At 40.9% G+C, this 23391-nt stretch overlaps 1 protein-coding gene across 1 annotated transcript; it reads left to right on the top strand.

Annotated features, from left to right (window-relative positions):
• The first annotated feature begins 217 nt into the window (after positions 1–217).
• On the top strand, positions 218–23149 carry GTPBP10 (GTP binding protein 10). The gene is made up of 10 exons (XM_054020517.1): positions 218–327; positions 873–1066; positions 1162–1253; positions 4790–4934; positions 12036–12109; positions 13286–13338; positions 17052–17159; positions 17848–17925; positions 19757–19880; positions 22649–23149. The coding sequence occupies exons 1-10, from the start codon at positions 295–297 to the stop codon at positions 22849–22851; spliced, it is 1104 nt and encodes a 367-aa protein (XP_053876492.1). The 5' UTR covers positions 218–294; the 3' UTR covers positions 22852–23149.
• The last annotated feature ends 242 nt before the right edge of the window (positions 23150–23391 follow it).

Here is a 23391-nt window from a genome sequence, read left to right as displayed (position 1 = left end):
TACACCCCGTCACGCTGACCCTTCGCCACTCCCCCCACCCCCCAGCGCACTATTCCGCCTGCCCATCTCCCCTCACTCCGGCAACATCCCCACCTCGCTCTGGGCCTATCCCTCTCTCCCCCCCCCCCCCCGTCCTCCTCACGCTGCCCCGCCCGCCCCTACGCACACACCGCCCCTCCCTCGGGGCGGGCTGAGCCGCCGCACGCGCCTCTCTACGTCACGACGTCAGCGGCTACGCTCGCGCGTCACCTCGCGTCCCTGCTTCTAGGCCCGGGCTGAGGGGCCCTGGCCAACATGGTGTGGGGGAGCCGCCCGCTGCTCCGGAAGGTCAGCGCGCCGCGAGCCCCGTGGCGGCCGCGGGGAGGGGACAGTCCCCGGCCGGAGTCTGGGGCGGAGCTCCCGTGTGAGCGGGGCTGGGGATGGCGAAGAGGCGCAGCCTCTGGCGGGGGAAGGGGTCTGGGCCGGCTGGCCACGCTCGCTCGCAGGGGGTCCCACGCCTTGCTCCCCCTTCCCCCGCTCGTTAGTAGCGCCCAGCCGGCTCCCGCCGTCCAGCCCAGGGCCTGGTTTGCTGGGGAGCCCCCAGAGCCTGCGGCCGGGCTTCGGTGGGCTCAGCGTTGCATTTACAAATCCTCCCGGCGCTGGGGCTAGGAGAGCAGGGCTGGCTAGGCGGCCTTGGCAAGCCGCCGCCAGTTCCTTCTCACAACCTGCCTGGAGCAGGGGAGGCAACTCAGGCGTTAGTTCCCTGCATTATTTTTTCACTGACACTTGGTATGATCATGCCATCTTGCCAGGGCTGGTGCTTGGGAGCTTAGTGTGTGAAAGGCAGGTGGGATAAATATGAAACACCAATTTAACACTTCTTATGTTGTTAGTATGGCAACTTTATAGATGATCTGAGAATCTATGTGAAAGGAGGAACTGGTGGAATGGGGTATCCTCGCTTGGGTGGAGAAGGAGGGAGAGGCGGTGATGTCTGGCTTGTAGCCAAAGAAAAAATTACCTTAAAGAGAATTAAAGACCGATTTCCCCAGAAACGCTTTGTAGCTGGAGCAGGAGCCAACAGTAGGTAAGGACGTATTATGTCCTGATTTATATTGTTGAACGTTTGTAACCTGAAAGAAAAATACCCCTTAAGACTTTTTAATGTCTAACTTTTTGTAGTGTTCCTGCACTGAAAGGTGAAAAGGGAACAGATTGTGAAGTTGATGTGCCTCTGGGAATTTCAGTTACTTCCTGTGATGGGAAACAGATTGGTAAGAACCTTTATTTTTCCTTTATTTTGAGATAGCAGAAAATAAGGCAGTTAGTGCACCCAGCAAACTTGGTGTGTCACTCTTCAGACCAAAGGCTCTTGTGAGATGGTTTATCTTTAAGACAAAATAGAAGGATTTATTGCTTATTGAGACAAATGTGGGGAGACAGAATCACATGTGGGAGACTTCTGATGTTAGAGGCTCCTTCCAAAAGCATAGTTATAATTCATTTTGTATCACCAAATAATAGTGCCAGGAACATGTTCTCACAACAAGATTTAAAGGCTGGAAGCCAGGTTGGTTTTACAGTGAGCCATTGAATTACTGCGTGACCTTGGAAAAGTTACTTGTCCACTTTGTACCTCAGTTATTTGAACTATAAAACTGGCTGAGTTTCAACATCTCTGGGATTACCTAAAATAATTATTTTTTTAAACTATTGAAAGTAACTACTGTATCTAGAACAGTGAAAAGAATTTCACAGATTCAGTGCAAGGCTCCTGAAATGGCCGTTTCTTAAACTATAACCTTGAAGTTAGAGAGCACTCTTCTTTTTGTAGTTTTCAGAGTTTTTATTTATTTATTTTTGGTTAAGTGTTAAGCAGGATTTAAGTATGATGTAGGTAATGTGACAGAATTCTCAAGTTTAAAGTATTTTTTGACTAACAAGCGATTATAGCCATGGCTAAAAATCTCAAAACTACTGATACGTGCAGCTTTTCTTGGTTTAACCCACATCCAACTACATGATACTTTTCAGTGGTCAACATCACCACATTGTAATACTTTGGGAGATATAGTATATTGAGCTTACATGCGATTAGTGTTGCTTTATATTTGGAATCATGTGCTTGTTAGTATCAACTACCATTTTGACCATACTGTGTATTCATTTTCTAGGGATAACTCCAAAGAGAAATTTCAGAGTAACAGCCGTGTTAGTCTGTATCCGCAAAAAGAAGAACAGGAGTACTTGTGGCACCTTAGAGACTAACAAATTTATTAGAGCATAAGCTTTCGTGGACTACAGCCCACTTCTTCGGATGCATATAGAATGGAACATATAATGAGGAGATATATATACACACATACAGAGAGCATAAACAGGTGGGAGTTGTCTTACCAACTCTGAGAGGCCAATTAATTAAGAGAAAGAAAAAAAAAAAACTTTTGAAGTGATAATCAAGCTAGCCGAGTACAGACAGTGTGATAAGAAGTGTGAGAGTACTTACAAGGGGAGATAGTCAACGTTTGTAATGGCTCAGCCATTCCCAGTCCTTATTCAAACCGGAGTTGATTGTGTCTAGTTTGCATATCAATTCTAGCTCTGTAGTCTCTCTTTGGAGTCTGTTTTTGAAGTTTTTCTGTTGTAATATAGCCACCCGCAGGTCTGTCACTGAATGACCAGACAGGTTAAAGTGTTCTCCCACTGGTTTTTGAGTATTTTGATTCCTGATGTCAGATTTGTGTCCATTAATTCTTTTGCGTAGAGACTGTCCGGTTTGGCCAATGTACATGGCAGAGGGGCATTGCTGGCACATGATGGCATAGATCACATTGGTAGATGTGCAGGTGAACGAGCCCCTGATGGTATGGCTGATGTGATTAGGTCCTATGATGATGTCACTTGAATAGATATGTGGACAGAGTTGGCATCGGGGTTTGTTACAAGGATAGGTTCCTGGGTTAGTGGTTTTGTTCAGTGATGTGTGGTTGCTGGTGAGTATTTGCTTTAGGTTGGGGGGTTGTCTGTAAGCGAGGACAGGTCTGTCTCCCAAGATCTGTGAGAGTAAAGGATCATCTTTCAGGATAGGTTGTAGATCTCTGATGATGCGCTGGAGAGGTTTTAGTTGGGGACTGAAGGTGACAGCTAGTGGTGTTCTGTTATTTTCTTTGTTGGGCCTGTCTTGTAGGAGGTGACTTCTGGGTACTCGTCTGGCTCTGTCAATCTGTTTTTTCACTTCAGCAGGTGGGTATTGTAGTTTTAAGAATGCTTGATAGAGATCTTGTAGGTGCTTGTCTCTATCCGAGGGATTGGAGCAAATGCGGTTATATCTTAGAGCTTGGCTGTAGACAATGGATTGTGTGGTGTGTCCTGGATGGAAGCTGGAGGCATGTAGGTAAGTGTAGCGGTCAGTAGGTTTCCGGTATAGGGTGGTATTGATGTGACCATCGCTTATTAGCACAGTAGTGTCCAGGAAATGGACCGCTTGTGTGGATTGATCTAGGCTGAGGTTGATGGTGGGATGGAAATTATTGAAATCATGGTGAAATTCCTCAAGGGCTTCTTTTCCATGGGTCCAGATGATGAAGATGTCATCAATGTAGCGCAAGTAGAGTAGGGGCGTTAGGGGACGAGAGCTAAGGAAGCGTTGTTCTAAGTCAGCCATAAAAATGTTGGCATATTGTGGGGCCATGCGGGTACCCATAGCAGTGCCGCTGACTTGAAGGTATATATTGTCCCCAAATGTGAAATAGTTGTGGGTGAGGACAAAATCACAAAGTTCAGCCACCAGGTTAGCTGTGACATTATCAGGGATACTGTTCCTGATAGCTTGTAGTCCATCTTTGTGTGGAATATTGGTGTAGAGGGCTTCTACGTCCATAGTGGCCAGGATGGTGTTTTCTGGAAGATCACCGATGGATTGTAGTTTCCTCAGGAAGTCAGTGGTGTCTCGAAGATAGCTGGGAGTGCTGGTAGCGTAGGGTCTTAGGACAGAGTCTACATAACCAGACAAGCCTGATGTTAGGGTGCCAATGCCAAACCGGACAGTCTCTACGCAAAAGAATTAATGGACACAAATCTGACATCAGGAATCAAAATACTCAAAAACCAGTGGGAGAACACTTTAACCTGTCTGGTCATTCAGTGACAGACCTGCGGGTGGCTATATTACAACAGAAAAACTTCAAAAACAGACTCCAAAGAGAGACTACAGAGCTAGAATTGATATGCAAACTAGACACAATCAACTCCGGTTTGAATAAGGACTGGGAATGGCTGAGCCATTACAAACGTTGACTATCTCCCCTTGTAAGTACTCTCACACTTCTTATCACACTGTCTGTACTCGGCTAGCTTGATTATCACTTCAAAAGTTTTTTTTTTTTTTTTTCTCTTAATTAATTGGCCTCTCAGAGTTGGTAAGACAACTCCCACCTGTTTATGCTCTCTGTATGTGTGTATATATATCTCCTCATTATATGTTCCATTCTATATGCATCCGAAGAAGTGGGCTGTAGTCCACGAAAGCTTATGCTCTAATAAATTTGTTAGTCTCTAAGGTGCCACAAGTACTCCTGTTCTTCTTTTTCCAAAGAGAAACTCTACCTAATGTAGTTATTCGGTGTTAGGAGTTGAAATATCTGACTCTTGACAAAGAGACATGCATCATGCCCATCAGTCCAAGGGGTTTATATAGAAACTAGTGGAAATCCTCCCCTCCTTTCATTGACAGCAGTTTTACTTGGTAATTGAGAATCTTAACTGTTGTACAACAGCTATATATTTTCTAACTAGTGATTTTATTTTTCAGGAGAACTTAATAAAGCAGGAGAGAGAATACTGGTAGCTCGTGGAGGTATTGGTGGCTGTTTGATTACAAATTTCTTGCCTTTGAAAGGCCAGATACAAACAGTTCATCTTGATTTGAAACTTATAGCAGATGTTGGTTTAGTTGGGTGAGTACTGGACTCTGTTATCTGTGAATTGAACATTTAGGAGTATAATTTAAAGTAATGCACTTCAAATGAGGTGGGAAGGGGAATACATGTGAATTGAATTCTATCCCTTTTTTAAAAATCTCATGACTGAGCCTCAAACTGCTACTTGATTTTTGCTGTTAAAATGAATTATCAGAATGAATTACTCATGGTTGGATGAATGCAGGGCCATTGGTCTGAATCCAGGTGAGGTGGTTGATGACATTACACGGCTGTTCAGTAGTATATGTGGGTACGTCTATACTTACCTCTGTGTCTGGCGGTAAGCAATCGATCTTCTGGGATCGATTTATCGCCTCTTATCTAGACGCGATAAATCGATCCCGGAAGTGCTCGCCTTCGACGCCGTTACTCCTGCTCCGCGAGAGGAGTACGCGGAGTCGACAGGGGAGCCTGCCTGCCATGTCTGGACCCGCGGTAAGTTTGAACTAAGATACTTCGACTTCGACTTCAGCTTCAGCTACGTTATTCACGTAGCTGAAGTTGCGTATCTTAGTTTTAAGTGGGGCGTTAGTGTGGACCAGGCCTGTTAAATGAATTGGGAATCTCCCCTAGTGGACTGGTAGCTGTATTGCAAAAATTACCATTACCAATGCAGTACTGGCACAAGTGGATCTCCTTAATATTTATTTTTTTGGCATCACTATTAAAACTAGATATGGAATCTGCTCTTTTAGAAAAGCATCCTTGCATATTGTTCAAGGTTTTCCATACTCCCCTAACTATGGCCCTTCAGTTTCATTTGCATTTAATCTGGTACTTTTCACTGCCATTGATTAAAAAAGAAACCAATTAAATATTTGTTTTCTTAGGAAATCTGAAGAAAAGCATCTAATGCACTAAAACCACGCAAACACTGTTTATTAAGAATTCATTAGGTTTTTTTCCCTATACCTTGTGCACAGTGAGTTACTGTTAACGTTTTTATGGGTGCATAATGAACAAAGTACTTCTAGATGGAAATGTGCAGATATGTTTACATTGGATGTTTGAAAACTTGAAAGTCAGGTTGATATTTTGCTAGCCATCTTCAAGGGTTGTGTTTCAAAACAGGGTCGCTTGGCTTCAGTCCTACAAACACTGCATGTGAGTAATTTTACGCATTCAAGGAGTCATACTGAGCTCAGTAAGATTCCTTATGTGTATAATTCTTTGCAGAGTTTTATATGTGAAAAATCTAAATATTAGATGGTTTGGACTGCCGCATGAATACCCATAGTTACTAATGCCACAAACTTTTTAAAATATTTTTCTCCTTACTTTCTTGAAGACATAAGAAGCTTGTCTTTGTTTTAATATTTGGGACATAAAAATTCCCTGACAAATTATGTATTGTGAATAACAGGAAGAAGAAGAATATATGTTAGTAGTCTGCATCTGTGCCACTTAGTATTCAGAGGCCATGTCTCTTTATACCAGGGGTCTCAAACACGCGGGCAACATGTGGCCCGCGGAGTTATTTCCTGCTGCAGCCAAGCTCCCCCTCCCCGCCGCCCCCTCAACTCACCGCGTCCCCTCTCCTCTGCCAACCTCCAGGCACTTCCCACCGCCAAACAGCTGTTTGGTGGCGCTTAGGCTTTCCAGGAGGGAGAGGGGGAGGAGGCGGAGAAGGGGTGGGGATTTGGGGAAGGGGTTGGAATAGGGGCAGGGAAGGGGTGGGAAGAGGCAGGGCAGGGGCAGGGCCTCATGAATGGGGTGGAGTGAGGCAGGGGCAGGGGGGCTTTTGTATCCTTACACATAGAGGTGTCAGTGATGTGGCCCTCAGGCCAATGTACTCATGTGGCGCTCGTGGCGATTTGAGTTTCAGATCCCTGCTTTATACTGCAAAATATCATATGGCACAGTAACTTATAAATGTATTTATTTCGGATGTGTGGCATTCAAGCACAAAAACTTAGAGAACAACTCATGATTCATAGTAGGCTTTTTATGAAGATCTAAAGAGATGTCCTTTTTTTTTTTTTTTATGTGAATTCTATTAAATGGATTTGCAGGTGTCTGTGTATACAAATGAAAACGCACTAGTTAGTTTCACTTGAGTTTCTGATCTGAGGTCAATTTCAGTTTTAGGCTGGCATGTTTTAACACAGTGCTACAATGTACTGTAGTGGAATGCATTTGTTTAAACTAGGACCATTGTTTAAAATTCTTATGCCAGATCTCTTGGTCTTAGGTTTTGTAAAAGCTGGGGGGGGGTTACAAATCCTAAATTTTGGTTCATATTTGAGCTGACAAGTTTTCATTAAAAATATAGAAAGAATCATTATTAATGAAGATTGTTTCCTAGCCAAAATTGTGAGTCAAACTCTGATATCCTGTTAGTGCCAGTACTTTGATCTTTTCTTTGAGTATGTTGCTTTTACTTCAGCATATACACAATAAAGTGCTTTGCTATTAGATCAGACCAAGAAATCTTATCCTCTTGAGAGAGGATCATCAGGTCTGGGTACAGACTGTGAGGTACAAGAAAGGTTGCAATTGAGCTTCAAAGAGAATACGTCGAGCCTTGATAGAAATAAAATACTTCCTTGAAGAAATGGAAGGAGTAACATTCTGAATTGTCTATATGACTTCTTCCATCATCAGAGAGCATTAAATTACCTTCATTAACTTTCCTATTATAAAAAAGTCATTGTTTCTTCCATTGTAAGGATGGTGAATTGACCTCAGATCAGAAATTCAAGTGAAACTAACTAGTGCATTTTCATTTGTATACACAGCATGGTGAATTCCTCAACCAATAATGCATTACTGGGTGATAAAGAAAAATGCCTCTGTGGGCTGGCAGACTGCAAGAACATAGTCCTATTTTTAATCGCAGTTCCATACTACCCCCCATAGATTCCTAACCTTCACACATTTTTGATCAGGTGACTTTTAATATCTATTTAGGAACTTGTTTATCATAGATTTAGTATTGTAGTGAAATATAGTGCAGTGTGATGGTCTGCAAATTTGACTTAAACCAAGATCCCTTATGAACTCCTCCTTCTATTGAGTGACTGGGAACTGTGTTCTGTTCCTGTGGCCATGTTTGAGGTTTGATTTGGAGTAAGGCACCTACCTGTGTTTTGTAATTCCATTTAATCATGGGTCAAATGAGATTAAAGGCACTAGAAATTCAAAATGGTTATTTTGAAAAGGGTTATTTCTAACTCTTAAGTGTGGGTCTGTTCTGTAAAGAATGTAAGGGGAAAATGGCACTTCCTAACCCGGAAGACCAGTTTGCTGTCTGTGTTCAGTTGTTGCTGCTTTCTTGTGTGAAAAAGGTTTTGGGAACATGGGAGGCATTGCTATAGTCAGCGCCTTGCATAATCAACTGAGATCTCGGAGCATGAAGTAGGGTGTGTGTGTGTTTGTTTGTTCTTCTGGTTCACTCATCAATAACAATACCTATCCCTTATACAGTGCCTTTCATCAGTAGATCTAAAAGCACGTCACAGCCTTTAATGGATGTATCCTCACAATACCCCTGGGACATAGGGAAGTAATATTATCCATCTTTTTCAGGGGGGAGATATGGTGCACAGAATCTGTGACTTGCCCAAGATCACACTGGAAATTTGTAAAATTAACAGAATTGTTAACTTAGTTCCAATTTCATGACCACCTGTAGAACTGTATTATCTTCAATCATGTACTTAGTTATATCTGTGCAACCCTGCAAAAGGCAGTAGTAGCAAAAGTGCAAATGAAGGTGGCATTTGACTTGTAGAATCTTCTATTATTAGAATGATACATGTACCAGAAAGAACACCACTTAAATTTCAGCTACCAGGCTGAGTTTGCAAGGCTATCAAATTGAAAATTAGAAAGATTTTTTTTCTAATGAGCAGTCGGGTATAAAAATCAGACACACAGAACCTCATAATGCCTTTTTAACTATGCCCCTTTGGAGAGTAGAATGTCACTTAAAGCTGTTACACATGAAATTCGTCACATTTTCAGCTATTTCATGCTCCGACCTCAGGAGCACTGTTGAGTTTACAGGGACGGATAACCTAATAATAATATAATGACATGGTCCAGTAAACTAAGTTTCCCTGTAAAGTCATAGATTCTAGGACTGGAAGGGACCTCGAGAGGTCATCGAGTCCAGTCCCCTGCCCGCATGGCAGGACCAAATACTGTCTAGACCATCCCTGATAGACATTTATCTAACGTACTCTTAAATATCTCCAGAGATGGAGATTCCACAACCTCCCTAGGCAATTTATTCCAGTGTTTAACCACCCTGACAGTTAGGAACTTTTTCCTAATGTCCAACCTAGACCTCCCTTGCTGCTGAACAATCAGTTCATCCCTGAAACCTTCAGAAAGTCTTTTTAATTTTTCTGCATTCTTCTGAACAGTTGTAATGGTTTTCAAAATGGTGAAAAAAGAAAGTTTGTATACAACATTTACTGTCTGAATTACAGAAACCTAGAGGTCCCAGCCAAGATTACATTTACAAAATTTGCAGATGACGATGCGGGGGGTGGGTTACAAGCACATTAGCGGACAGGATTAGAATTCAAAATGACCTTGATACACTGGAGAACTGGTCTGAAATGAACAAGATGAAACAACTTGAAAGAGACAAGTACAAAGTAGGTTTCAGAGTAGCAGCCCTGATAGACTGTATCCGCAAAAAGAACAGGAGTACTTGTGGCACCTTAGAGACTAACAAATATATTTGAGCATAAGCTTTCGTGGGCTACAGCCCACTTCTTCGGATGCATAGAATAGAAGAAGTGGGCTGTAGCCCACGAAAGCTTATGCTCAAATAAATTTGTTAGTCTCTAAGGTGCCACAAGTACTTCAAAGTACTATGCTTAGGAAGGAAAAACTAAATGTACAGATTCAAAACTGAGAATAACTAGATAGGCAGTGTTTTAGTGAATCTCAAATTGAATGAGTCGTCAATGTGATGCTGTTGCAAAAAAAAGGCAATGGGATATATTAGCAAGAGTGTTGTACATAAGACATGGAGGGTAACTGTTCTTGTATAGTCTGCACTGGCAAGGCCTCAGCTGGAATAGTGTCCTGTTTTGGACACCACACCTTAAGAAAGATGTGGACAAATTGGAGAGAATCCAGAGGAGAGCAACAAAAATGCCAAGAGGTTTAGAAAACATGAGGAAAGGTTTAAAGAACTGGGCCTGTTTCTTCTAGAGAAGAGAAGGCTGAAGGAGGCCTGGCAACAGTCTTGGAATATGTAAAAGGTTGTTATAAGGAGAGTGGTGATAAAATCTTCAAGTCCACCAAGGATAGGACAAGAAATAATTGACTTAATTTTCACCAAGGGAGATTTAGATTTGATTTCAGGATAAGCTTTCTAAGGATAATTAAGCACTGGAACAGGTTGCCTAGGAAATCCCCATGACTGGAAGTTTTTAAGAACAGGTTGGACAGACACCCATCAGGGATGGTCTAGGTATACTTAACGCTGCCTCAGCGAAGGGGAATGGACTAGAACACATCAAGAGGTCACTTGCAGCACTACATCTCTGAGGTCTAAGATCAGGGCCCCATTGCACTAGGCGCGGTGCAAGTACATACTAAGGCCTGGTCTACCCTACGGGGTTAGGTCGAATTTAGATGCGTTAGGTTGATTTAAAAATCAATGCGTCCACACAACCAACCCCGTTCCGTCGACCTAAAGGGCTCTTAAAATCGATTTCTGTACTCTTCCCCAGCAAGGGGTGTAGCACTAAAATTGACTTTGCTGGGTCGAATGTGGAGTAGTGCAGATGCAAATTGACGGTATTGGCCTCTGGGAGTCATCCCAGAGTGCTCCATTGTGACCGCTCTGGACAGCACTTTGAACTCCAATGCACTAGCCAGGTACACTGGAAAAGCCCCGAGAACTTTTTAATTTCATTTCCTGTTTGTTCAGTGTGGCGAACTCAGCAGCACAGGTGACCATGCAGTCCCCACAGAATTGTAGAGCGTATAATGTTTCTACGCTCCCCCTATCATCTCCATCCCTGAGGTTATCGCAGATTAGAAGGCAGGAAAAAATGCACTCATGGACATGATGAAGCATCTGTTGGAGCTGCAGAAAAGCCAACAAGACACAGACCCCTACTGCATCCACTGTATAACCGCCTCCCCTCCTCCCCATGTTCCATAACCTCCTCGCCCAGATGCCCAAGAATGGGGGGGACGGAGGAGAGGCTCCAGGCAGCCAGCCACTCCATTGCAGAGGATGGCCCAAGCAGCAGAAGGCTGTCATTCAAACAGTTGGATTTTTTTAGTGTGGCTACAATAAGCATTGTGGCCTTGTCCTTCCCTCGTCCCCCACCCCACCCGGGCTACCTTGTCCATTATCTAATTTTAAAAAAAAAAAAATTAATAAAGAGAATGCATGGTTTCAAAACAATAGTTACTTTATTTCGAAGGGGGGAGGGTGGTTGGCTCACAGGGAATTAAAATCAACAAAGGGGGTGGGTTTGCATCAAGGAGAAACCCACACAACTGTCACACTGAAGCCTGGCGAGTCATGAAACTGATTTTCAAAGCCCCTGATGCGCGGCACACCTTGCTGTACTCTTCTAATCGCCCTGGTGTCTGGCGCAAAACGATAGTCTGCCGTTGCTTTCATGGAGGGAGGGGCGACTGACGACATGTACCCAAAACCACCCGCGACAGTGTTTTTTCCTCATCAGGCATTGGGAGCTTAACCCAGAATTCCAATGTGCAGTGGAGACTGTGGGAACTGTGGGATAGCTATCTACAGTGCACCGCTCCGTAAGTCGATGCTAGCCATGATAGTGAGGACGCACTCTGCCGACTTAGTGTGGACATACGCAATCGACTGTATACAATCGATTTTGAAAAATCGACTTCTATAAAATCGACCTAATTTCATAGTGTAGACATACCCTAACAGACAGTTCCTGCCCCAAAGGGTTTATTAATTTGGGGGGAGGGGGAAGATGCCCACTTTAGATTGTCAGAAACAGAAAAATAATAGAATTATATATTGCCAGTGTTGTTCTTTTAACTCAGTAGTAACTCATATGCAAGTGTGACATAAATAGTTATTCATTGTGTAAATCTCAACTTTCCTTGTAGATTTCCAAATGCAGGAAAATCCTCTTTGCTAAGCAAGATTTCTCTTGCTAAACCTCAGATTGCAGATTATCCTTGTAAGTACAAACTGTATTATTTTTCATTGCTGTAACATTATTTGAGAACGTAAGCCTTTCCTATGGCTTGACTGAACAACTTTTAGAAAAGAACTGGAGAGTAGGAACTGCCTACAGTTGCTGGGCTACAGATGTTATCTCCCAAATATCATTACTCTCTTCGCCTTTATCTCAGTTCTTTCACACCTCATAAGAGACAGCAAGAAAGACAGGTGGCTTCCCTGGAGCACCATTATTGTGGCGCTCTGTTCCTGTTACAAAAGATTCATGTGAAAACAGAAGTAAGTTCTGTGGCACTAAGTCTAAAGCATGATAGAAGTAGTGAAGAGGCCACAACTATAGAGATTTGTTTTTAGTTGTTAGTTTTGTGAGCTCAGTGCCCTGGGAGGACAAAAAGCAAAAATTGAAACAGTAGCTGCTGTATGATCAACATGGTTAGGGGAGATAAAAGCAATGAGAGAAAAGTTAGTGGTGTTGGCCTAATTTTCAACAGTGGTCTTAATTTTCAAAAGAGGTTTGGTTGATATTTACTAGGATTCATATCTGTTACATTATACCATAGTATTTTCTGATGTAACTTCATAATGTCATTCATATAAATACATTATAATCAGGGCCGGCTCTAGGCACCAGCAAAACAAGCTGGTGCTTGGGGCGGCACATTTTTAGGGGCGGCATTCTGGCGCGGGCCATACTGCCCCTAAAAATGTGCCCCGGTCGCCCTAACTCACCTCCGCTGCTGCCGCTCGCGCACCACTGCTCGCCCTCCCTCCCAGGCTCTCAAACCCGGGAGGGAGGGGGAGATCCCGAGCAGCCACGGCGCGCGAAACAGCTGATTCGCGTGCCGCGGCCACTCAGGATCTCCCTCCTCCCCCCCTCCTAGGCTTGAGAGCCTGGGGGGAGGAGGAGGCAGGGCTGGGGATTTGGGGAAGGGGCAGAGTTGAGGTGGGGCCGGGGGTGGGGGTAAGAAAAAAACGGGGCGGGGGGGGGGCGGCCAAAATTGTTTTTGCTTGGGGCGGCAAAAATCCTAGAGCCGGCCCTGATTGTAATGGAAATGTTCCAAAGGAAGGCATAAGAGTACTTAGGTCCAATAGATAAGGAGAGGCATGAAGGTTTTATAATGTTAAGCACTGTATGTTAAAAGTGACTCTTTTCTTTCTTGTCCTGCCCATCCAGTCACAACATTAAAACCTGAACTGGGAAAGATCATGTATCCAGATTACAAGCAGGTTGGTATTGAAAAGCAATTTAATTTGTTATACATTTGGGTATAATAGCTAGTTAGATTCATGTCATTACAACCTTTCATCTTCTGCAATGGAGCTTAATCCTGAATCACACTTTCAAATATCTATATTTTCTTTGCTTAAGGATGTTACTGCAATATTTTCTACGCCAATAGTTAATGGCGCAAAAATGGAGAAAGTAAAGACGGTTCCCACTTCTGTTTCCCTTAACAGAGGGAACCAGTATTCTGTAGTAACCGACTAATAGTTTCACATCAAAATGTGATTAGCTTTCTTCTCCACCTTTTTTTCATATCTAACAAATGAGTTTCTCTAAGTTATTGAATATAGTGATAATAAAAAATACAGAAGTACCCAGTATTTAGCATGAAACAAAACTGCAACCTTTTTGTCATCAAAGGAAATCCCAAATGGTCAATGCCTTCTAGAACTAAAAAAAATTCTGGCTTGAGAGTTGCCAGCTTTTATCTCCAAACTTGAGTTGACTATGCAGTAATTTGGCATATAATAGGCTCATTTCTGTGATTAGGGGAGGCAGAAAATTGGATACCCATTTTGAATGAAAATCGTTATGAGTTTTAATGGCATTCCTTAGAAAACAGTAGAAACACGTGGGTTTCATTTGTTTTTATTGCCAAGTTAAGCATTTCAGTAACATTTTTGTCTGGTAATAGGTGCGTGTAAACATGTGTGATGTGACACAAATTGTGACAGAATTCACCTAGATTTAAAAAAACCCTCTGAATTTCAGCTTACTCAGGGGGTATTCTTATGAATAATTGTTCTGGAAATATGAAGAGCCACAGCTTCAAAATGCAAGGGAGACTTTTTAATGTGTAAATTTTTATAATGATTTAATCAGCATCTTAGGAAAAATACTCTTTACAAACCAGTGGATTAAGAGCTTCAGAGCCAGTTGTTCATCATCTGAGTAACAGAACACCCTTGTATTTTAGTTTCTTGTATATTACAAGAAACTATTACATTACGTTGATTTCATGTCACGTGTACTCCAAAGAGCAGGCAAAAAAAATTTACTATGTGTGCCTACTTCATTTTTCCCATCTCTCCACAATCTCCTTCTCTGGGCCTTAATTTTGCATTCTGATCTCAAACTTGTCAACTCAAGTTGGGTGTGAAGGTCCTGTTGAAGTAATTGGGATTGCACAAGATTCCCTGCCTCTGTGTTCTAATGCAGGATCAGACACCATGTTCATGTAGGACATTCACACATTTTGCTTTTTCAAGCTTGTATCTTTGATGTGTAAAAATATGAGACACACGCAGTACTGTGCTTGTCATTCCAAGATTAAAGATGCTCATCAAAGATTTCTGATGACTTAACCACAAGAGCAAAGTTCTAAGATGTTAAAAGAGGAAAAGTGTTTTTTTCCTTTCAGAAACAGGAATGAAGCAACTATCTTAGAGGACTCAGCAGTCCTCTAATCTTTTTATTTAAACTGCCATGAAATGACTGAAAAATTTAAATATTGTACTTCCTGTATCTACTGTTTCCCTGGCAACTGATATCAACAGGTCACTGGTAAAGGATTGGAAAAATTAAAATATATATTTTAGTAATTGATCACTTCATGCCTGCTCAAAAAATTATCTTGGTTAATTTAATATGAGCAAATATCTATCACGTCTATTTTCTTGTTGCCTACTTTCAACATAGCTTATATACAAATAGAATTAACTGGTGGTATAGTATGTTGGTATCCTGTGCACCCCCCACTCCCACTGACTTCACAACAGGGCTGAGCACCTTGCACGATCAAGCCCTAAATGCCACCAAAGGGGTATATGTAAATTTCTTGACTTTTTTTTTTAAATAGTAGAGTAAGTACCCTAGTGTTATCTACAAAAACATGTTTATATAATAAACTATCCCATTCATCTCTTGCATATTTTGTTGTTGGTTGTTAGAGAAATACAGGAAAAGCAGAGAATTTTGATTTTTCAGCTGCAACTATTAGGTTACAGGAAACAAAACTGAAGCAACCATGAAGCAAAAATTAAACTTTGTCCGGCTATATTTTGGTTGCTATTTGTTTTTAAAGGGTAATCTTATTTCTGATTGGTCCTACTACTACTTGTTTATTCATGGAAATTGTTAGTTTATAAACAGCTAAATACTGGGAATTGGCAATTTTAAACAGGTAACTAACTACAGTTGATTTTTAGTCCCTAGCGTATGGTTAAAATAGTTTATAAAATGGGCATTATCAAGTAAATAAATCTGTCAGGCCCAGATTTTCCAGGTGTACAGACCTTCATTTTGCCTGCACAAATTTGGACTAACTATCCTGCTAACTGAAAATCCCGTAGAATATTTGTACATCCCTGTAAGTCTCCCAGTATTGTGAATAGATAAGAACAAAAGTCTGCCCTTTCATGGACATGCACAAGCCCCAGTAGGAATTGTGCACACATCTAAAGGCAAAATGTGTCCCTGAATTTGGAGATTAAATTGGCAACTTTTAATAATTTTGAGAAGAAATCAAAACAAGATAGGCCTTTGCTGCAAATAACAGGATCTGTTTTTAATCACAAAAAGGAACTGATCTGCCAGGAATCAGTAACTTATTTTCAATGGCACATCCTCTACCAAATGGATAATTACATATCCCCAAGGATGACTTTTTTTTTCTAGTCTGTCAATTATTAGATACCAGCAACAGTTTATTTGCTTGTATAAGTAATTTGTTTTATTTGATAGGGAGGAAATGTAAAAGTAGAGTGTGATAGTGATATGCTAGTACCACCAAACTCCATCATACTAGAAAATAGATTTTTTTTTTTTTTCCTGTACATTCAACTTCCAGGGATTGTTTAGTATAGGTAGTTGAAACTCTGTAGCCTTTTAATGTATTTCCATGTCTTTTTAGACGGAGAATCCCAAAGCAGGGTTTGACATATTTAGCAAACACCTATTAGCCAGAGGCCAGTATAAAGGTGAGTGAGGGTGGTGTTCACCAGCAAGATATTGGGGCAACATCTTGATAGAAAACCTAGTCATCAGTTGCTGGGAAAAGGCAAGGGTGCAGGGATTCCTGCCAAGTGCTGGCCCTGGGCTCTTTGTCAGGTTTTCGTACTTTATATCAGCCTCTGGCTGTAGGTGTTGGATAGGTTTGAAGCCCTTAGCACTTTTATTTTTCTAGATTGCTGAGAACTAGTAAATATATACAGCAGAACCCCATTTATCTGATCTAATTGGGATTGGGCCAGATCAGATAATCAAAACTCAGGGGAAAACTGGAGAATGGGAAAGTGCAGTGCTGCAGCCCCATCTAGTGGCCACAAGAGAGATCACCTCCGTTTGGATTGACCAGCTACCATGGACAGCTGGATAATGGAGGGTCAGATAAACAGGGTTCTACTGTAGATGGCTGAGCACCAGTAATGCTGCTTCAGGAGAACAGCAGAAACTTATAGCCCGTTATTTGTCTGCTAAATCAGACTTCTGATGATAGGCTTTAAATGTTTTGCAGTTGCTTGTAAATATTGCCAATGAGCTGGTTCTTACCACTTAAATGACAACTCTCAGAAATAAGTAGCTATAAAATAAGATCCTCATAAAATAAGCATCCCCAGAATACTTTTCTGTTTGTTCTTATGTGTAAAGTCATTTGAGATGTTGATTTTTAAAAGTACTTTACCTTTTTTTCTGACATCTTCATTTATCTTCCTAGGTCTCAGTAGCCGACCTTCCAGGATTGATTGAAGGTGCACATGCAAACAAAGGAATGGGCCACAAATTCCTCAAGCATGTAGAAAGAACCAAACAGCTTCTCTTTGTAGTAAGTAAATATTATAATTTAAATAACCTGTTAACTTTAGTTTTTTATTCTGCTTAGCTTAGATTTTACTATCCTGAAAACCTAAATTCCTGAGACTTTTATTGCAGCTGGCTTTGGGAAAATATTTCCTTTATAATTGTCATGTATTATTTTACTCTAAATGCTGTTGTAAACCAATATAATTCTAATATAGTATTTAGACTAGAAATCTAACACAATGATGGGTATTATGCTGATGAAGGCCATAGAGATACCTAAATAGATCAACAGAGGGTTCTGAGGCACCTTTGAGACTAACAGAAGTATTGGGAGCATAAGCTTTCGTGGGTAAGAACCTCACTTCTTCAGAAGTGAGGTTCTTACCCACGAAAGCTTATGCTCCCAATACTTCTGTTAGTCTCAAAGGTGCCACAGGACCCTCTGTTGCTTTTTACAGATTCAGACTAACACGGCTACCCCTCTGATACTAAATAGATCAGAGGCTTTTATAAAGATTGCCTGTTACTCAACAGCCTGAAAAGGTTCCTAGCACAGCTCAGACATTAGATAGCCATTGTGCAACAAGATCCTCTTAAAACAGACCAAAACGCCATTCTTGGGCCTGGATATCTTGAAAAATGGGTGGTGGTCCTCTTCTCCCCCCGCCCACCCCCCAATGCTTTTTGTGTAACTTTATAATTCATTTTAGGTTGATATTTCTGGGTTTCGGCTATCTTCAAAAACTCGATTCAGAACAGCTTTTGAAACTATACTGCTTCTAACACAGGTAACTTCCTATCCTTTCAAATATTGACTCTAATACTGTCTACGTGAAGAAAGAATAGCTAAAACGTGTAAGATGACTGCTAGATTAGTAGATAAAGCTACTGAGGATCCAGTGTGGTTGGTTAATCCTTTTTGCTAGCAATCTTAAAAGGCTTGGAACTTTCTAGATGTATTTAAGGCAGATGACAAAACTTTAGACATAGCTGTGTCCTCATTAACTTCTGCTATATCTGTAAGGAAATGCTCCTGAAGGCCAAGCTGAGTGAAGAGCCAGAGCTCTTCAGTCCCCAGATCTAGCTGCCTTTTAGGAAATGGAAAACAGATCATCTGCTAAATCTCTGGCTTTTGCTCTGTCCAAACCATGAGGTAACTGAAGGTATGTGTATGCTACAGCAGCACAGCTATGGCACTACAGCTCTGCTGATGTAGTGCCATAAGTGTAGATGCTTTCTACATCAACAGGAAGGGGTTTTTCCATTGTTGCAGTTAGTCCACCTTTGTAAGAGGTAGTAGTTAGGTCAACCAAAGAATTCTTCTGTTGACCAAACTGCATCTACACCAGGAGTTAGGTCAACCTAACTATGGTGCTAAGGGTGTGAAACTTATTTCACAGCTTTGAACGACCTAGTCGATCTAATTTCTAAGAGTAGACTAGGCCTGAGTCTTAGGAGCTTGATGAGATATCAGTCTTCAACTTTGCAAAGCCCCATCGCCTTTTGGGGGCCATATGCAGATTCTCATGGCCTATCCTGCATTCTTCAATTATCCCCACTGACTAAACTCAACTCCATCTTCAAAATCTATTTCTTTTCAGTCACTTTCCCCCTCTACTGTTCTGTGACTTCCAATAATTTTTTTCCTGCTTATGTCAATGTACAGTCGTATGCTGTATGATTCACAGTTAGGGATGATACCTTTGATGTAATGACAAGATCTCTCATGGCATATAAAACTTAAAAATAATAAATTATACAACAATTCCACATCCTAAAAATGTTGTTGCCCTAAGCTTTGTCTCAGAGATTGTCTTCACAGCACAGTTAGCTTAAGTTATAACTCAAGTGTTATCCTTTACTCCACTCCTTTTCACGCTCAAATTAAGTGGTGCGTTAAGCTGAAGCTAGCTGGTTTATTGGGGGTAGGTTGAAGCTTGAGTGATGCTCAAGCTAATAATGCAGTGGGAATGCAACAGCTCAATTACAGCAACTTATCCTATCACTCTGTAACTCCAGTGGGCTTGTCTGTATGGTGCAATAGTGCACACTAGAGGGGTGTGAATTCTAATATGTACCAACGTGTTGCACACTTACTGGCCTGTCGATCCTGCTCGTGCGCACAGGCAGGGTCTATGTGGGTTAGTAAGCTTGCAACATATTGGTGTGCATTAGAATACCCTGTACCATGTAGACAAGCCCAGTTTTGAAGCTAGCTAGGCTAGCTTGAGTGCAGTAACTCAAGTGTACCAACTCAAGCTGTGAAGATAAGCCCTGAGAGATTTCTGACCAGTAACTTCAAAAAATTAGTAGATGCTTCTGTATATTATATCTGTTAATACAAATGTGAATAAAAAGAACAAATCTGTCATTCCACCGTACAAGAGAATGAATCGCAATGGTGCAGGCTGTGTACCTACAGTAAATGTCTTTAAATGAGTTGACATTCTCAGACTGTGTGAATACATCAACATTGAGCACATCAGTAGATTTCAGTGCTGTAGTGATTCTTCAGACAGTTAAACAAATGAAAGAGGAAAACATAAAACCAGAAAAATCTGTTTTGAAGTAAAAAAAATAATAATAATTTTTACAAAGGCAAATTAACTTTGTTTTAAGGAGCTAGAATTGTACAAAGAAGAGCTTTGGACAAAGCCCGCACTTCTTGCCGTTAATAAAATGGATTTGCCAAATGCACAAGAGAGCTTGAATGAACTTACGAAACAACTACAGAATCCTCAAGGTAAACTAACTTAATGCACAGTAGCTTCTTATTTGTAATAAGTAGATTGTAATTTACCTTTGTGAATATTTGTGGAAGTATCTGTTAGCTGATAATAAATATGTTGAACAATAGACTAAGCAGAGAGAGAGTCTTAAATTTTAGGTAAAAATGATTTGGAAAGTTTGAGGCCCCCCGTGTCCCTCTTTTTGGCTGCTTGCTCTATCTATTTTTAAACTCTAGGTTCCTGATTGACTTTAGCCAGGAGATCTCAAGTATTACAAAAAGATGGGTATTCACTAAACATTCTGTATGAAAACTTCATTTATAAAGGGTCAGCAGTTGCAAGGTGTGACCATGGTCACTAGAGGGGCCACACTGAGATTGCAGTTTGCCCTGATTGAGCAAAGAATGGGGCAGACAATCCCCAAAACTGGTGGTTATTCTAATTATTTGATTCACCAAGCTGGCAACAAAACAACTTCTACAGTTCCTTACTGGGTACATAAAAGCCCAAAACACAGCTCCCTTAAAGCAGTCCAGCCCTGGGCCTTCCACCCAGACAGTCTAGTCAAATATGGTGAGGATTACCTAAAATCTTTTTCACCATATCTAAAGTTCTACCAATCCCAAGAGATCAGACACTTTACCCACTAAGTCAATGACTATTTCAGATCTTACCCAAATACATGCTTACTGCCAATTCTTATTAACTAAACTAAGATTTATTCAAAAAAGAAAAGATCATTAGACCGATATGAGTAAAGGTCTTAGCTCAGTTTCATAGTAGAGATGGTAAGCTGCTGAGTTGCAAAAAGTTCTTTCGGAATCAGTACCATGGGTTATAATCCAATAGATAGTCCATGTACAGAGTCTGTATAAATTCTTCCATGAGAAATAGCAGGGTAATCAAGACTGGCGCAGGAGACCTCCATCTTGCAACTCAAGCTTTCCTGACCAAACTTAAGCAGATCTGAGATGACAGGATCAGGCCCTAGAGTTCTTTCATAGATCTCTGGCAGGCTACTGTAGCCTCTTGACACAGATAACACAGTGGGCATTCCTTGGGTGAAGAATAGGTAATATACATGGCTGCTTGGAAGTCCATTCCTATTTCCTATGTATAAACACTGCCATTAACTACCCAAAGGTTCACTAGTAGTTTATTACAAACTTCAAAGAGAAGTATAGACAATGATATTATTTACACCCAAGTTTCATCTAAATGTTAATATTCCATTTTGATCTCTGAATCAGTAGAACCTAGTAATAGAGAGGAAGAGAAATTTATCTGCAAGCTAATCTGGTTACATTGTTAACATCTAATAAGATATAGGTAAAAACAGATGCATACAATCAGTATCTTCTAATTCCCTAATGATATAAGTTTACGTTTCAAAGCTCTAGTCTATCTAACCTGGCTTTGTTAGCTATTTGTAAGGAATGGCTCTAATTACCATATATATATATATATGTATATATACTTTTCTAAAATGCCTTTAAAGGTGGAATTTGGCTAATTGAGCCTCCTGGTTGCTTAACCTTTTCTGGCTCAGTATCACATAAGGAAAGAAATGTATTCTTATAAATCTCTTCAGGGCAACATCCTGGGTCCACTGATGTCAATGGCGAAACTCCCATTGACTTCAGTGAGGCCAGGATTTCACCCTAAATCTGTTCAGGAGGCAATCATAACTTTGTCCAGTCAGCTGCTCTCTCAGTACTATAAACCCTACTATAAGAGTTTTAGCCCTGTTAGTTGTGGCATACATAGAATTGGGCAAAAGTACTAGTAAATAAACAGTTGTAATAATTCTGGGTTGGCAAGAAGATGTTGGAAATTGAATGAAGCTTATTAGGTAATCTAGTTAATCAATTACTGAAAAGTGAAGCTTAAAACTAGTCTGTTCCTACATTTAGGAGCCGTATCCTGGTAGTGAATAATAGTGTCTGCTGGTTTTGTTGTTCAAGTAGGCAAAAATCCCAGGACAGCAAGACTGAAGCTAAGATCTTCATCTGTGCCTAGTCCCTTTAGGCAGGGTATAAGGCTGGAGGAACAGCCTGGAAAATGCCTTAAAGCCCTGGTTCCGGGTAGGGGGAGAATTCTTCCAGCACAGGCACAGCGGAAGACAATAAGGTTGTCTTCTGAGGACCTCTTTCCAAGCCCTGTGGCATGGCGGTCATTATCAGGAGCAGAGCCGCAGTGCTGCAGAGATTTTGGGCAACCTTAAGTAGGCTGCTGTATCTTAGATCACGCACGTACCTGTACCTGTCTGAGTTACAGAGGAGTTGCTCTGGCATCCTGGAGCAGATCAGAATTCAAGAAGGGGTTCACACACCTCCCACCTCTGGGCTGAGAGTTCTGTGGTTGCCTCTGAGAGGTGCAGCCTATAATCTCAACCTAGGAGTGAAAGTGCACTATAATGCAAAAATAAAACTGCTATTGCAAGTATTTCTGTTCTAAAACTCTAAACTTTGGAATTTTTCAAAATTTGTTTTGAATTACTCCAGTTACAATATAAAAGGGTGTCAAGTATCAGAGGGGTAGCCGTGTTAGTCTGGATCTGTAAAAAGCAACAGAGTCTCCTGTGGCACCTTAAAGACTCACAGATGTATTGGAGCATAAGCTTTCATGGGTGAATATCCACTTTGTCAGATGTCATAAAAGGGTATTCTGTTTATTAGTTGAATTTTAGAAAATAGATGAAGTCCCAATTTGGTAAAGTTTTATGGATGCTTTATGGTATAAAGAAATGCTGTGTAATAACTATAAATATGCTCTGTTTCAGACTCTTTACATTTAGTGGAGAAAGAGCTGATTCCACAGAACATCATAAACTTTAAAGATATTATCCCTGTATCTGCACATACTGGAGAAGGAATAGAGGAACTAAAAACCTGTATAAGAAAATCACTAGATGAAGAAGCAGAGAAGGAGAATGAAGAATATCAGAAAGAGAAACTTCGTATTTTACAGACTTCAGAAGTATAACATAATTAAAGGAGGGAATCCGTTCTTGGATATTGGATCAATCTTTATGAACATCTGAGTGGATTCTAAATTTGTCTTTTGTCAAGAATACAGTCCTCATGAGATTGAACTCGACTTCATAGTTCTGACTCTATGCCACTATCAATTGAACCTTCTTGTTTTGAAAGCAAATCTGGAATCTTATCTGACACACATTGTAAGAAAGGGGCAATTTAAGAAAACTGTCTAAGAATGTGAAATGAATAATATGCAGATGTACAGTGAATTTTCTAAAACAAATACATAGTCTTTTATACAAGTGGGATTTTTTTTTTGTTCTTAAGCTTATAGGTATTCTTTATTTCTTACCTACACACACCAAAGCCTTAAAGGAGAGTGCTTGAAATTGGGATTTTGCTTGATAATAGACTGAGCATGTAAAATAGTGCATTGTCATGAAGAACATGGTACATTGTAGAAGAGCTTTAGTTTTTTTCTGAAACCCTTTTATCTTTAAAGACAAGTGCTAGGATAATCACTACACTTATGTGGCCATCAACA

This window comes from Malaclemys terrapin, chromosome 2, assembly GCF_027887155.1.
Source record: "Malaclemys terrapin pileata isolate rMalTer1 chromosome 2, rMalTer1.hap1, whole genome shotgun sequence".
NCBI lineage: Eukaryota > Metazoa > Chordata > Testudines > Emydidae > Malaclemys > Malaclemys terrapin.
Note: the sequence above shows the minus strand (reverse complement) of the source record. Positions and strands in the feature narration are given on the sequence as shown.

Bases quoted from the DNA above. Each gene is read 5' to 3' on its own strand.
- GTPBP10 (XM_054020517.1), top strand. From the start codon at position 295: ATGGTGTGGGGGAGCCGCCCGCTGCTCCGGAAG. The intron at 328-872 runs GTCAGCGCGCCG...TTATGTTGTTAG, and splicing joins GCCGCCCGCTGCTCCGGAAG to TATGGCAACTTTATAGATGA. The intron at 1,254-4,789 runs GTAAGAACCTTT...TTTATTTTTCAG, and splicing joins CTGTGATGGGAAACAGATTG to GAGAACTTAATAAAGCAGGA.